General features: G+C 40.1%; 1 protein-coding gene across 4 annotated transcripts in view; it reads right to left on the bottom strand.

Annotated features, from left to right (window-relative positions):
* Positions 1-2,002: 2,002 nt before the first annotated feature.
* Positions 2,003-14,178, bottom strand: part of POPDC1 (popeye domain cAMP effector 1) — a 227,341-nt gene continuing 215,165 nt past the window's right edge. For all 4 annotated transcript variants that reach the window (XM_077289644.1, XM_077289642.1, XM_077289645.1 and 1 more), the window contains one exon: positions 2,003-2,356. Coding sequence is in view for 2 of the 4 variants with exons in the window: in XM_077289642.1 (XP_077145757.1) it covers positions 2,241-2,356 (116 nt within the window). In the remaining 2 variants the exon portion in view is untranslated. The remainder of the gene's footprint in view (positions 2,357-14,178) is intronic.

The raw sequence follows: 14,178 nt of genomic DNA, 5'->3' as shown, positions 1-14,178 counted from the left end.
TCTTTGGAGGACTCATTCTATTTTCGCTAAACAGTAGAATGATGTGCTTTACTAAACAGCTCTATATTGGTCTCGTCTGTCCTCAATATGCTTTTCCAGAAGGATTTTGGCTTACTCACGTACATTTTGGGAACTGCAGTCTAGATTTTGTATGTCTATGTCAGTAGTAGGGTCCTTCTGGTTCTCCTGCCACAGAATTTCATTTCATTCAAATGTCGACGGATTGTTTGTGCTGACACTGATGCACCCTGAGCCAACAGAAGAGACAGCTTGAATTTCTTTTGAACTAGATTGGGGCTGCTTATCCACTATTCAGGCTATCCTGTGTTGCAACCTTTCAACAATTTTTTTTGCTTTCCACATCCAGGGAGATTAGTTACAGTGCCATGGGTTGTAAACTTCTTGATTCTGTTGCGCACCGTGGACAAGGAACATCAAGATCTCTGGAGATGGACTTATAACCTTGAGATTGATGATATTTTTCAAGTCAGATAGTTTTCTTCTCCTCTTTCAGTTCTTCATGGTTAGTGGCACACACAATGCAAAGTCAACTTGTACCCTTTTTATATGGTTTCAGATGTGATCTTCAAATTGCCTACACGTTACTTGCCACAGGTGGGTTTGAACAAACATCACATGCTTGAAACAAAGTTGTTTACCCACAATTTTGGAAAAGTGCCAACAATTTTCGCCGGCCCATTTTGGGGGGTTTATGTGAAATTATGTCCAATTTGCATTTTTTATCTGTTTTTTTGTGTCGCTCCAATATACACAAAGCAAATAAATATGGGTATAACAAAACTTGTGTAATTTCAATATTTTTTTTTGAGAAATACTTTATTTACTGGAACAATTTCAAGGGTGCCAAGAATTTTGGCTATGACTGTATCTAGCTGTCTCTTTGTACATCTTTAAAACCTAAATATCTGTCATTTCTTTTCTACGTAATATTCCGTTACGTGTTACATGGATGCTGCACAAGGACGGCATACACATACTCACGGATGTCACACGAATGACAAACACGTACACGGTTTTTCCAGTACTGCAAATATCAGGATGTGTGAAGGAGGCCTTAGTTTGACTTGCCAGTAGGAGGCATGACCACTTAAAGTGCCCTGGGCAGCATGAACATCAAATATGGCCCTGCAAATAGGCTTTCAATGGTTATACTGTAAATTACAAACAAAAGCTTACTCACCAGCTCAGGTTCAGTGATGTTCCCAGTGATTATATTTACAGATTGTAGTAGATATATCACAGCTACAGCGCACATGACTGCTGCAACAATTAATTGGGTTCAGTAGCTTGTGCTGTCTACATCAGCAGAGTCACTGAGCGATTTGCTGCAGTAGTCACTTGCAATTTAGTCACAAAGATACCACTACAGTCTGTAAAAAGTCACTAAGATTGGAAAGTCAGCACCAGTGAGAAAACCTGTTAATGTTTAATCCTTTAAAATACCGTTTAATGCCCCTCAAAAATGACTATATAATTTGCGAAACAGCATAATGATAGTATAGGAAATAAGTAACTAATACCTCTGGGACCTAACATAAGGTTCTTGGGAAATGTTTTTTTTTAATAGAATATTATAGTTTGCAGGTAAAATTGTCATTAGTATCTCAACACTTGTATTTCAGTATTGGTGGTTTACTATTGTCATTCTTCTAAACACACATGTATGTGTACATGTACACATGTACCTGTTAATAAGATATACTGCTTGACGCAGTGGTTAGCACAGCAGCCTTGCAGCGCTGGAGTCCTGGGTCCTGGGTTCAAATCCCACCAAGGACAACATCTGCAAAGAGTTTGTATGTTCTCTCCGTGTTTGCGTGGGTTTCCTCCGGGTACTCCGGTTTCCTCCCACATTCCAAAGACATACTGATAGGGAATTTAGATTGTGAGCCCCAACGGGGACAGCGATGATAATGTGTGTAAAGCGCTGCGGAATATGTTAGCGCTATATAAAAATAAAAAAAGAACTTATTGCAGATGTCAAAAGCAGTGCAAATTAAAGGTATCTTGTGCTTTTCTTTTATTAACACTGAAACAAACAGACTTTAAATGCAATAGACATTCAAATGAAATAGTGAACTGTGTACAAAATAATTCTTGCATATATGATAAAGTGAAGATAATATTCGAATATATGAAAAAGAATCAAATGCATAATTTTAGAAGCCTTGTGGTTATTTACTCTCCAAGTTAAATTTCTTCTTTGGTCACTTCTGTGCTTATGGCAGCCTTTGGATTTTAGTTGCAAGTGGAAAGGCAGGCTCAAACACATCATCCTCAACGCCTTCTTCTATTGGCTTCATCTTGCTAGAACTTCTCATGCAGGGGGACTGACCTGCCAAGATGATCAAACATAACATATTACTTTTTGTCACAATCTGACTGAGCTTTGGTATTGTGAATTTGGAGTTTTCCTCTTGTTAAAAGATTGCTTGTTTTTCACACTCCTGAAGATGAGCCTCCTTCTGTAATACCTTTACACAAATAATAAGTCATTACTTCTTTTGTATTGGGATGTATTTCTAAAATGTATGTCCTTTTACTTACGAGTATTAAGTATATTTTGAGAAAAGAATATCAATTATGCATACTATAAAGGTTCAGATCTGGGTAAAAGTTTAAAGTGTTGGTTTTGCCCATAGGGTAAGCATTGAACCCATGGGCTCATCAGAATATACCAATAACCAGAACAACTTTTATTTATCAAATATTAAAAAAAAATCAAAATGATCTAGAAGCATATGCAGTGCCCAACCAGGCATAAATCAAAATTCTGACTGAAATACGGTGAGGTACAAAGACCAAATTCTTATTCTTGAGGTAAGAACCCAATTACAATAACACAAGTACAGAATCTCACTCGCCCTATATTCTCTCAAAAGTCACACCTGCCTATGAGGGTTGGCACCCTAATTTGAACACTGTGTGTTTAGCCCAGAAGCCCCTAATCTCCGCAGATATCACAATAGTGATGGGGTATCACATCCAACCAAATTCAAAAGCCAAACCAATTAACAATAGTATAGATTTACATATACAGGTAGTCTCTAAAGGAAAGATGTTGAAAACAGGGTTTAGAATGAGATCCTCAAACTTCCAATTTATATCAACACAATAGTCAATTCTAATTAACCCATTCAACAAATAAGACCATATTCCAAACTAAGGCCTATATTCAAGTCCTTAATACCCAAGCAACTCAGCCAGAAAGATGAAAAGATAAAAATAATTAATAACCTTCATATGTCCAGGGGAGTGGTAAAGGTGGGCCCTAATATGCTGCTCACCCTTAGAAGTTAAGGCTAGGTTCACATTGCGTTAAAGCAGCCCGTTCAACACATGCATTAAACAGACTGCGTTAATGCAAGTACCGGCCTGCCATCGCGTTAGCGCAGATAGAGCTAGCAGATGCTCTATCTGTGCTAGCGGTGACGGACCCGGAAACGCTGCAACCCGCGTCTGAGGGTCCGTCACTCAATGACGGCACATCCTAGCGAACGCCCATTTTGGGCGTGCACTAGCGATGCGCCCGAAATAGTGTTTAATGGCAGCGTTAACGGACTGCGTAACATCGCGTTATGCCGTGGTGTAACGCAGTCCGTCTAACGGACTGCATAAAGGTAATGTGAACCCAGCCTAACAGGTGTCCCCGCCTAGCCACAGAGGTTGACACCTTAACTTGTACGCAATATGGCACCCCACCCTTAAAACGCTCCCTCCTATATACGCATCTTCATAACTAATGTGACATGTAAGTGCTTATAAGGAGGATATATTGGGAAGTATGAAAGCAACTATGTGGCTATACTCAGTAGGGCCTGAGACACATATGAGAGAAATTGATTAGCAGGCATATAAAAAATAATAGTTGGTCCATCCAAAGATAGAATCATGCAAAACAATTTAAAGACAAATATAGATGTTATATATGCAATTGATTGGCCTTTCTGATTAAATAGACTATCTCCCTATATACCACGGCAGAAGACTACCACTTATCTCTTTATATAAACATTTTGGGAAAGGAATATCAATTGTGCATAGTATAAAGGCTCAGATCTGGAAAAAAGTTTAAAGTGTTGGTTTTGCCCATAGCGTAATCACTTAACTCACCCTTAAAGTTATACTTACCTGATGTCTATTGTTTTGTAGATTCTTGAGGGTTTTCATTTGGGTGATATCTTAAAAGGGGTTGTTTGGACTTATGCTACAAGTATTCAGTCACTGTATGTGACTGCATACTTGTGAATCCTCACAGTCGCATGCACTGTGAATTGTGGGAATTCACTAGTTCAAGGACCAGAAGCGTTGGGCGCGTGACTGCAAGTATGCGATTTGCATATATGTGGTCAGATGCTGACTAGATGGGCATGGCATCGCTTAATGCAAGTGTATTGCGGGGGCCGTAGAATCCTCACAGCGAGGTGTGTGCAATGTGAGGATTCATAAATCTGTAGTTGTATAGAGTGACTGTACACCTCCAGCATAAGACTAAACAAGGGCCATTCTCAGGTCAGTACAGCTGGTACAAAAACATGAATGAAAGTGTTTTGACACTGCCCCTAGCATTACATTGCTGGCTTACAAGACAAGCTCACTTATATAAAACCCTGAGGAGGTCTAGTCCCACCCAATCCTCACAACAGGTGACATAAATAGATCTTGGATACCTGAGTGCCTGACAGAGTGCACTGTGATCTTGGCTGTCAACACTCCTCTCCACACCTCAAAGTAGGAGAACTGATGGGCCGGGGCTGTGATTGCTGCAGTGTCAGTGCACAGTACCTCAGGTCCAGGGTTGCCATCTTGACTTTTTATTTTTTCAGGAGTGCTTAAAAAAAAATCATGGACAGATAATATTGTTTTACAGACACATTGCAAAACCTTTAGAAATCATTATAAGTAATAAATATCTCCAGCTCATAATGATGTGAAGATGTCAGCTGGATTCACTGTAAACTATAATGATAATTACATTCAAAATAATCTGTATAAGTTTCTTTAGCTTCAAAAAAATCACAAACATCTTAAATGTTTGTTTTTACAGACAAGGCAATTAAGTGCCCTATTTTAACGGACAGTCCTGGAATTTCTGGACAGTTGGCAACCCTGGCCTGTACTACATTTGATACTGGCATCATGACGATTCCAGAAGCCTAGGTTTTTTAAGGTTTTTTAGTTAGGCCTATTTCACACTTCAGTTTTTTTGTTTCCGTCACAATCCGTCGTTTTGTGAAAAAAAACAGATCAAGAAAATGTTGGTGCTGGATCCGTTTATTTCTCATAGACTTGTATTAGCGACGGATTGTGATGGATGGCCTTCCGTTTCATCTGTCATATGACGGATCCGTTGTAAATTCTGTGTCCGTCGGGCGGAGACAACGCATCTAGAAATGTTTTTTGTGTACGTCGGAAAATCGCACTGTCCGTCGTAGGCTGTATTGGAAGCCTATGGACGCAGGATCCGTCGCTGTGTGAAGAGACGGAACTAGCGACGGACTCCGTTTTTTTGACTCTCTGTCTTGAATTTTATTCCTAGAAATTCAGGCAGCACCTGCTTCGACAAAAAAAACCCAGATCCAGTGCATCAGGACTCTGACTGATTGCAAAAAGCGGAAGTGTGAAAGAGGCCTAAGAGCATAAGCTGCAGTGATAGATGTGATGTATGTTTGAGTAATTTTAAATCTGTAAAAGGATAGGGGCTTATTTATAACTACATTTTTGGGATGAAGCTTTATTTAACCCCTTAATCCCATATGACGTGCTATGCCGTCGAGGTGACCTGGGACTTAATTCCCAGTGACGGGATACTACGTCATATGCAATCGGCCGCGCTCACGGGGGGAGCGCGGCCGATCGCGGCCAGGTGTCAGCTGACTATCGCAGCTGACATCCGGCACTATGTGCCAAGAGTGGTCACGGACCGCTCCTCGCACATTAACCCCCGAAACACTGCGATCAAACATGATCGCAGCGTTCCAGGGGCATAGGGAAGCATCGTGCAGGGAGGGGGCTCCCTGCGGGCTTCTCTGAGACCCTCGGTACAAGGCTCACCTTGTACCAAGCGTCTCCTCCCTGCAGGCCCCGGACCCAAAATGGCCACGGGGCTACTTCCGGGTCCTGCAGGGAGGTGACTTACAAGCGCCTTGCTGTGCAAAGTGTCAGAACAGCGATCTGACCCTATAGTGTGATGTCCCCACCTGGGACAACGTTATAAAGTTAAAAAATATATATTTAGATGTGTAAAAAAAAAAAGAAAAAAATTACTAAATTAAAAAAAAATATTGTTCCAATAAAAACATTTCTTAATCTAAATAATAAAAAAATAAAATAAAACTACACATACTTAGTATCGCCGCGTCCGTAACGACCCCACCTATAAAACTGTCCCACTAGTTAACCCCTTCATTGAACGTCGTAAAAAAAAAAGCCGAACAAAAAGTGGAATAACACGCGATCAAAAAGATGGATATAAATAACCAAGGTACCGCTGAAAACGTCATCTTGTCCCGCAAAAAACGAGCTGCCATACAGCATCATCAGCGAAAAAATAAAAAAGTTACAGTCCTCAGAATAAAGCGATGCAAAAATAATTATTTTTTCAATAAAATAGTTTTTATCGTATAAAAGTGCCAAAACATAAAATTATATAAATGAGGTATCGCTGTAATCGTTCTGACCCGAAGAATAAAACTACTTTATCAATTTTACCAAACGTGGAACGGTATAAATGCCCCCCCCCCCAAAAAAAAAAAAAAAAAGAAATTCATGAATAGATGGTTTTTGGTCATTCTGCCTCACAAAAATCGTAATAAAAAGCGATCAAAAAATGTCATGTGCCCGAAATTGATACCAATAAAAACGACAACTCGTCCTGCAAAAAACAAGACCTCACATGACTCTGTGGGCCAAAATATGGATAAATTATAGCCCTCAAAATGTGGAGACACAAAAACTATTTTTTGCAATAAACAGCGTCTTTTAGTGTGTGACAGCTGCCAATCATAAAAATCCGCTAAAATACCCACTATAAATAGTAAATCAAATCCCCCTTCATCACCCCCTTAGTTAGGGAAAAAAATAAAATTAAAAAAATGTAGTTATTTCCATTTTCCCATTAGGGTTAGGGCTAGGGTTAAGGTTAGGACTTGGGTTAGGTCTAGGGTTAGGGATGGGGCTAGGGCTACAGTTAGGGTTGGGGCTAAAGTTAGGGTTAGGGCTGGGGCTAAAGTTAGGGTTGGGGCTAAAGCTAGGGTTGGGGCTACAGTTAGGGGTGTGGTTGGGGTTAGGGGTGTGGTTGGGGTTAGGGGTGTGTTTGGGTTAGGGTTTCAGTTAGAATTGGGGGTTTCCACTGTTTAGGCACATCAGGGCTCTCCAAACGCGACATGGCGTCTGATCTCAATTCCAGCCAATTCTGCGTTGAAAAAGTAAAACAGTGCTCCTTCCCTTCCGAGCTCTCCCGTGCGCCCAAACAGGGGTTTACCCCAACAAATGAGGTATCAGCGTACTGAGGACAAATTGGAAAACAACTTTTGGGATCCAATTTCTCTTGTTACCCTTGGGAAAATAAAAATTTTGGGGGCTAAAAAACATTTTTGTGGGAAAAAATGATTTTTATTTTCACGGCTCTGAGTTATAAACTGTAGTGAAACACTTGGAGGTTCAAAGTTCTCACAACACATCTAGATAAGTTGCTTGGGGGTCTAGTTTCCAATATGGGGTCACTTGTGGGGGGTTTCTATTGTTTAGGTACATTAGGGGCTTTGCAAACGCAATGTGACACCTGCAGACCATTCCATCTAAGTCTGCATTCCAAACGGCGCTCCTTCCCTTCCGAGCTCTGCCATGCGACCAAACGGTGGTTCCCCCCCACATATGGGGTATCAGCTTACTCAGGACAAATTGGACAACATCTTTTGGGGTCCAATTTCTCCAGTTACCTTTTGGAAAATACAAAGCTGGAGGCTAAAATATAATTTTTGCGGGAAATGATTTTTTATTTTCACGGCTCTGCGTTATAAACTGTAGTGAATCACTTGGGGGTTTAAAGCTCTCACAGCACATCTAGAGAGGTTCCTTAGCGGTCTACTTTCCAAAATGGTGTCACTTGTGGGTGGTTTCAATGTTTAGGCACATCAGTGGCTCTCCAGATGCAACATGGCATCCCATCTCAATTACAGTCAATTTTGCATTGAAAAGTCAAATCGTTTTCCTTCCCTTCTGAGCTCTGCCATGCGCCCAAACAGTGGTTTACCCCCACATATAAGGTATCGGCGTACTCAGGACAAATTGTACAAGAACTTTTGGGGTCCATTTTCTCCTGTTACCCTTGGTAAAATAAAACAAATTGGAGCTGAAGTACATTTTTTGTGAAAAAAAGTTAAATGTTCATTTATTTTTTAAACATTCCAAAAATTCCTGTGAAACACCTGAAGGGTTAATAAACTTCTTGAATGCGGTTTTGAGCACCTTGAGGGGTGCAGTTTTTAGAATGGTGTCACACTTGGTTATTTTCTATCATATAGATCCCGCAAAATTACTTCAAATGTGATGTGGTCCCTAAAAAAAAATGGTGTTGTAAAAAATGAGAAATTGCTGGTCAATTTTTAACACTTATAACTCCCTAACAAAAAAAATTTTGGTTTCAAATTTGTGCTGATGTAAAGTAGACATGTGGGAAATGTTACTTATTAAGTATTTTGTGTGACATATCTCTGTGATTTAAGGGCATAAAAATTCAAAGTTGGAAAATTGCAAAATTTTCTAAATTTTCACCAAATTTCCGTTTTTTTCACAAATAAATGCAAGTAATATCAAATAAATTTTACCACTATCATGAAGTACAATATGTCACGAGAAAACAATGTCAGAATCATAAGGATCCGTTTATGTGTTCCAGAGTTATAACCTCAAAGGGACAGTGGTCAGAATTGTAAATTAACGTGCCAACTACCCTTTGGGCTTAAGGGGTTAAAATATTTTGTGTGTGAGGTGGGACTTGTCTCTATATGTAGGATTAACTTGGCTATATATGCGATTTGTGGAGGAAGTGGACCTGACTATATAAGCTGTATGTGGGGGAGGGGTTACTTGGCTACGAGTGAGTATGAGAAGATTTGGCAATATATATATATATATATATATATATATATATATATATATATATACAGTGGGGCAAAAAGGTATTTAGTCAGTCAGCAATAGTGCAAGTTCCACCACTTAAAAAGATGAGAGGCGTCTGTAATTTACATCATAGGTAGACCTCAACTATGGGAGACAAACTGAGAAAAAAAAATCCAGAAAATCACATTGTCTGATTTTTTATCATTTTATTTGCATTTTATGGTGGAAAATAAGTATTTGGTCAGAAACAAACAATCAAGATTTCTGGCTCTCACAGACCTGTAACTTCTTCTTTAAGAGTCTCCTCTTTCCTCCACTCATTACCTGTAGTAATGGCTCCTGTTTAAACTTGTTATCAGTATAAAAAGACACCTGTGCACACCCTCAAACAGTCTGACTCCAAACTCCACTATGGTGAAGACCAAAGAGCTGTCAAAGGACACCAGAAACAAAACTGTAGCCCTGCACCAGGCTGGGAAGACTGAATCTGCAATAGCCAACCAGTTTGGAGTGAAGAAATCAACAGTGGGAGCAATAATTAGAAAATGGAAGACATACAAGACCACTGATAATCTCCCTCGATCTGGGGCTCCACGCAAAATCCCACCCCGTGGGGTCAGAATGATCACAAGAACGGTGAGCAAAAATCCCAGAACCACGCGGCGGGACCTAGTGAATGAACTGCAGAGAGCTGGGACCAATGTAACAAGGCCTACCATAAGTAACACACTACGCCACCATGGACTCAGATCCTGCAGTGCCAGACGTGTCCCACTGCTTAAGCCAGTACATGTCCGGGCCCGTCTGAAGTTTGCTAGAGAGCATTTGGATGATCCAGAGGAGTTTTGGGAGAATGTCCTATGGTCTGATGAAACCAAACTGGAACTGTTTGGTAGAAACACAACTTGTCGTGTTTGGAGGAAAAAGAATACTGAGTTGCATCCATCAAACACCATACCTACTGTAAAGCATGGTGGTGGAAACATCATGCTTTGGGGCTGTTTCTCTGCAAAGGGGCCAGGACGACTGATCCGGGTACATGAAAGAATGAATGGGGCCATGTATCGTGAGATTTTGAGTGCAAACCTCCTTCCATCAGCAAGGGCATTGAAGATGAAACGTGGCTGGGTCTTTCAACATGACAATGATCCAAAGCACACCGCCAGGGCAACGAAGGAGTGGCTTCGTAAGAAGCATTTCAAGGTCCTGGAGTGGCCTAGCCAGTCTCCAGATCTCAACCCTATAGAAAACCTTTGGAGGGAGTTGAAAGTCCGTGTTGCCAAGCGAAAAGCCCAAAACATCACTGCTCTAGAGGAGATCTGCATGGAGGAATGGGCCAACATACCAACAACAGTGTGTGGCAACCTTGTGAAGACTTACAGAAAACGTTTGACCTCTGTCATTGCCAACAAAGGATAGATTACCAAGTATTGAGATGAAATTTTGTTTCTGACCAAATACTTATTTTCCACCATAAAATGCAAATAAAATGATAAAAAAACAGACAATGTGATTTTCTGGATTTTTTTTTCTCAGTTTGTCTCCCATAGTTGAGGTCTACCTATGATGTAAATTACAGACGCCTCTCATCTTTTTAAGTGGTGGAACTTGCACTATTGCTGACTGACTAAATACTTTTTTGCCCCACTGTATATGGGCTTGGTTATATATGCCGCATGTGGAGGAGGGCAACTTAGCTTTATATGCTTTGTGTGGGAGAGTAGGGACTGGCTATATATGATAAATATGTGGGGATGGGGGATTTCACAATATATGCTATAAGTGAGGGAGAGTGGAGTTGGCTACATATGCTATATGTGGGGACGGCTACATATGTTACATATGGAGGAGGGGTGCTTGGCTATATGCTATGTGTGGTGGAAGGGGATCTAGATATACAGTAATTAGGGAAGAGTGAATTGGCTATGTGTGGGGGAGAGGGGACTTTGCTATATATGATATGTGGGGAGATGGGGGCTTGGTTATATATGCCATATGTGGAGTCAGGAAACTTGGCTGTTTATGCTATGTGTGGGAGACTGCAGACTGTCTATATATATGTTGGGGGTTAGGGGAGTTGACAATATATGTCATGGATGGGGGAGGGAGACCTTGAAATATATATGTTGGGGTATGGGGTACTTTACAATATATGCTATGTGGGGGAGGGTGGACTTGGCTGTATATGCTAGTTGAGAGGGAGGGGGACTGGTCTATATATGTCACATATATATTGGAGAGGGAAGACTAGTTTGTATATGTTATGTGTGGGTTAGGAGGACCTGGAAATATGTGGCCGAGGGGAGACTTGCCTATAAATGCACTATATAGGGGAGGTTATTCTTGTCTATATATGGGCTACATTATGGTAGAAGAACTTGCCTATATATACACTACAGTTGTGCTCAAAAGTTTACATACCCCGGCAGAATTTTTGCTTTCTTGGCCTTTTTCAGAGAATATGAATGATAACACCAAAAATTTTTCTCTAATCATGGTTAGTGGTTAGGTGAAGCCATTTATTGTCAAACTCCTGTGTTTTCTATTTTTAAATCATAATGACAACTCAAAACATCCAAATGACTCTGATCAGACGTTCACATACCCCGTTTCTTAATACCGTGTATTGCCCTCGCTAACATCAATGACAGCATGAAGTCTTTTGTGGTTGTGGATGAGGTTCTTTATTTTCTCAGATGGTAAAGATGTCTACTCTTCTTGGCAAAAAGCCTTCAGTTCATGTAAATTCCTGGGCTGTCTAGCATGAACTGCGCACTTGAGATCTCTCCAGAGTGGCACAATAATATTGAGGTCCGGAGACTGAAATGGCCACTCCAGAACCTTCACTTTGTTCTGCTGTAGCCAATGACAGGTTGACTTGGCCTTGTGTTTTGGATCGTTGTCATGTTGGAACATCCAAGTATGTCCCATGCGCAGCTTTTGGGCTGATGATTGCAAATTTGTCTCCAGTATTTGCTGATAACGTTCTGCATTCATCATTCCTTCAACTTTGACCAAGTTTCCTGTGCCTTTGTAGCTCACACATTCCCAAAACATCAGTGATCCACCTCCGTGCTTTACAGTAGGAATGGTGTTCCTTTCATCATAGGCCTTGTTGACCTCTCTCCAAATGTAACGCTTATGGTTGTGGCCAAAAAGTTAAATTTTGATCTCATCACTCCAAATTACCTTGTTCCAGAAGTTTTGAGGCTTGTCTTTGTGCTGTTTTGCATATTGTAGGTGAGATACTTTGTGGCATTTGCGCAGTAATGGCTTTCTTCTGATGACTCGACAATTTAGCCCATTTTTGTTCAAGTGCCTCCTTATTGTGCATCTTGAAATAGCCACACCGCTAGTTTTCAGAGACTCCTGTATTTTAGCTGATGTTATTTATGTGTTTTTCTTTGCACCCCGAAAAATTTTCCTGGCAGTTGTGGATGACATTTTTGTTGGTCTGAATGGACAGGTAGTCCATGGTTTTGTTTTTACAGAGCCCCTGATTTTCCATTTAATAACAGTTTGAATGCTGATAATTGGCATTATCAATTCCTTGGATATCTTTTTGTATCCCTTTCCTGTTTTATACAGTTCAACTACCTTTTCCCATAGATCTTTTGACTATTCTTTTGATTTCCCCATGACTCACAATCCAGAAACATCAGTGGCTGGATGAAAGATGCAAGAGTCTGTCTGGATTCCATAAACTCACTCAGCTTGTATGCACACACACACTTATTACAAGCAAACAGGTTAGTCAAAGGTGAGGATGTTATCTTTAGTAGCCATTCAAACCCATTTGTGTCAACTTCTGTGCATGTTTTTACAGAGCCCCTGATTTTCCATTTGTTAATAACAGTTTGAATGCTGATGATTGGCTTTATCAATTCCTTGGATATCTTTTTGTATCCCTTTCCTGTTTTATACAGTTCAACTACCTTTTCCCATAGATCTTTTGACTATTCTTTTGATTTCCCCATGACTCACAATCCAGAAACATCAGTGGCTGGATGAAAGATGCAAGAGTCTGTCTGGATTCCAGAAACTCACTCAGCTTATATGCACACACACTTATTACAAGCAAACAGGTTAGTCAAAGGTGAGGATGTTATCTTTAGTAGCCATTCAAACCCATTTGTGTCAACTTCTGTGGATGTTATCAGGCCAAAATCACAAGGGTATGTTAACTTTTGATCAGGGTCATTTGGATGTTTTGAGTTGTCATTATGATTTAAAAAGAGGAAACACAGTAGTTTGACAATAAATGGCTTCACCCAACCACTAACCATGAGTGGAGAAAAAGTTTTGGCGTTATCATTCATACCATGGGTTTCCTGACCTGAAGTAAAGTCTCATAGGTAAGTTGTTGAGTTCTAGTCAAGGCACGGTGGAATTGCCACTTGTTAAATGATAGAGACTTGACAACAATGCTAGAATAGTAGTATTAGGGTGACTTAAGCAGTAACAGTAATGTTTCACTAACAGGCATGGTTGCAGGGGACCCTGACCATTGAACTGAATAGGGCCCAAAATTTTCAAATGGCATTCGCGCTGACAAAAAAAATTGTAAAGGCTGCGGCTCGCATGTGACATGAGTCATGTCATTCTCCTGGAACAGCGGCACTAACATCATTTCAGGAGGTAGTAGGCAACCTGTTTTATTGAATAGATATTAAAGTGATAAAGTGATATATATTACAACATAATAAGTAATACAATATGAAACATTTTGACTTCATGACGATATCAATAAGCAGTGCATATTGCAGTCAGACAATTTCTAGATTACTGTTGCACAAAAAGGAATCCAGATTATATAGGAACCCTGACGGCTAAGTCAATACACCATTAATTCTGCCTTATTCTGGATATCAATATGTAAATTAAAGTCAATAATGGTAATTGAATGTTATAAAGTAAGTTTCCCCAAGTAATACGTTTACTGTGTTTTTATTGTATTTTTTTTCAAGTTGAGTTTCATGCCTAGTCCACTATGTGTGAGCTTCTTAGAGTCATATCTAAATATGTTTTTGTTAC

The sequence above is a fragment of the Ranitomeya variabilis genome, chromosome 2, assembly GCF_051348905.1.
Source record: "Ranitomeya variabilis isolate aRanVar5 chromosome 2, aRanVar5.hap1, whole genome shotgun sequence".
NCBI classification, from domain to species: Eukaryota; Metazoa; Chordata; class Amphibia; order Anura; family Dendrobatidae; genus Ranitomeya; species Ranitomeya variabilis.
This window is presented reverse-complemented; position numbering and strand designations above follow the sequence as displayed.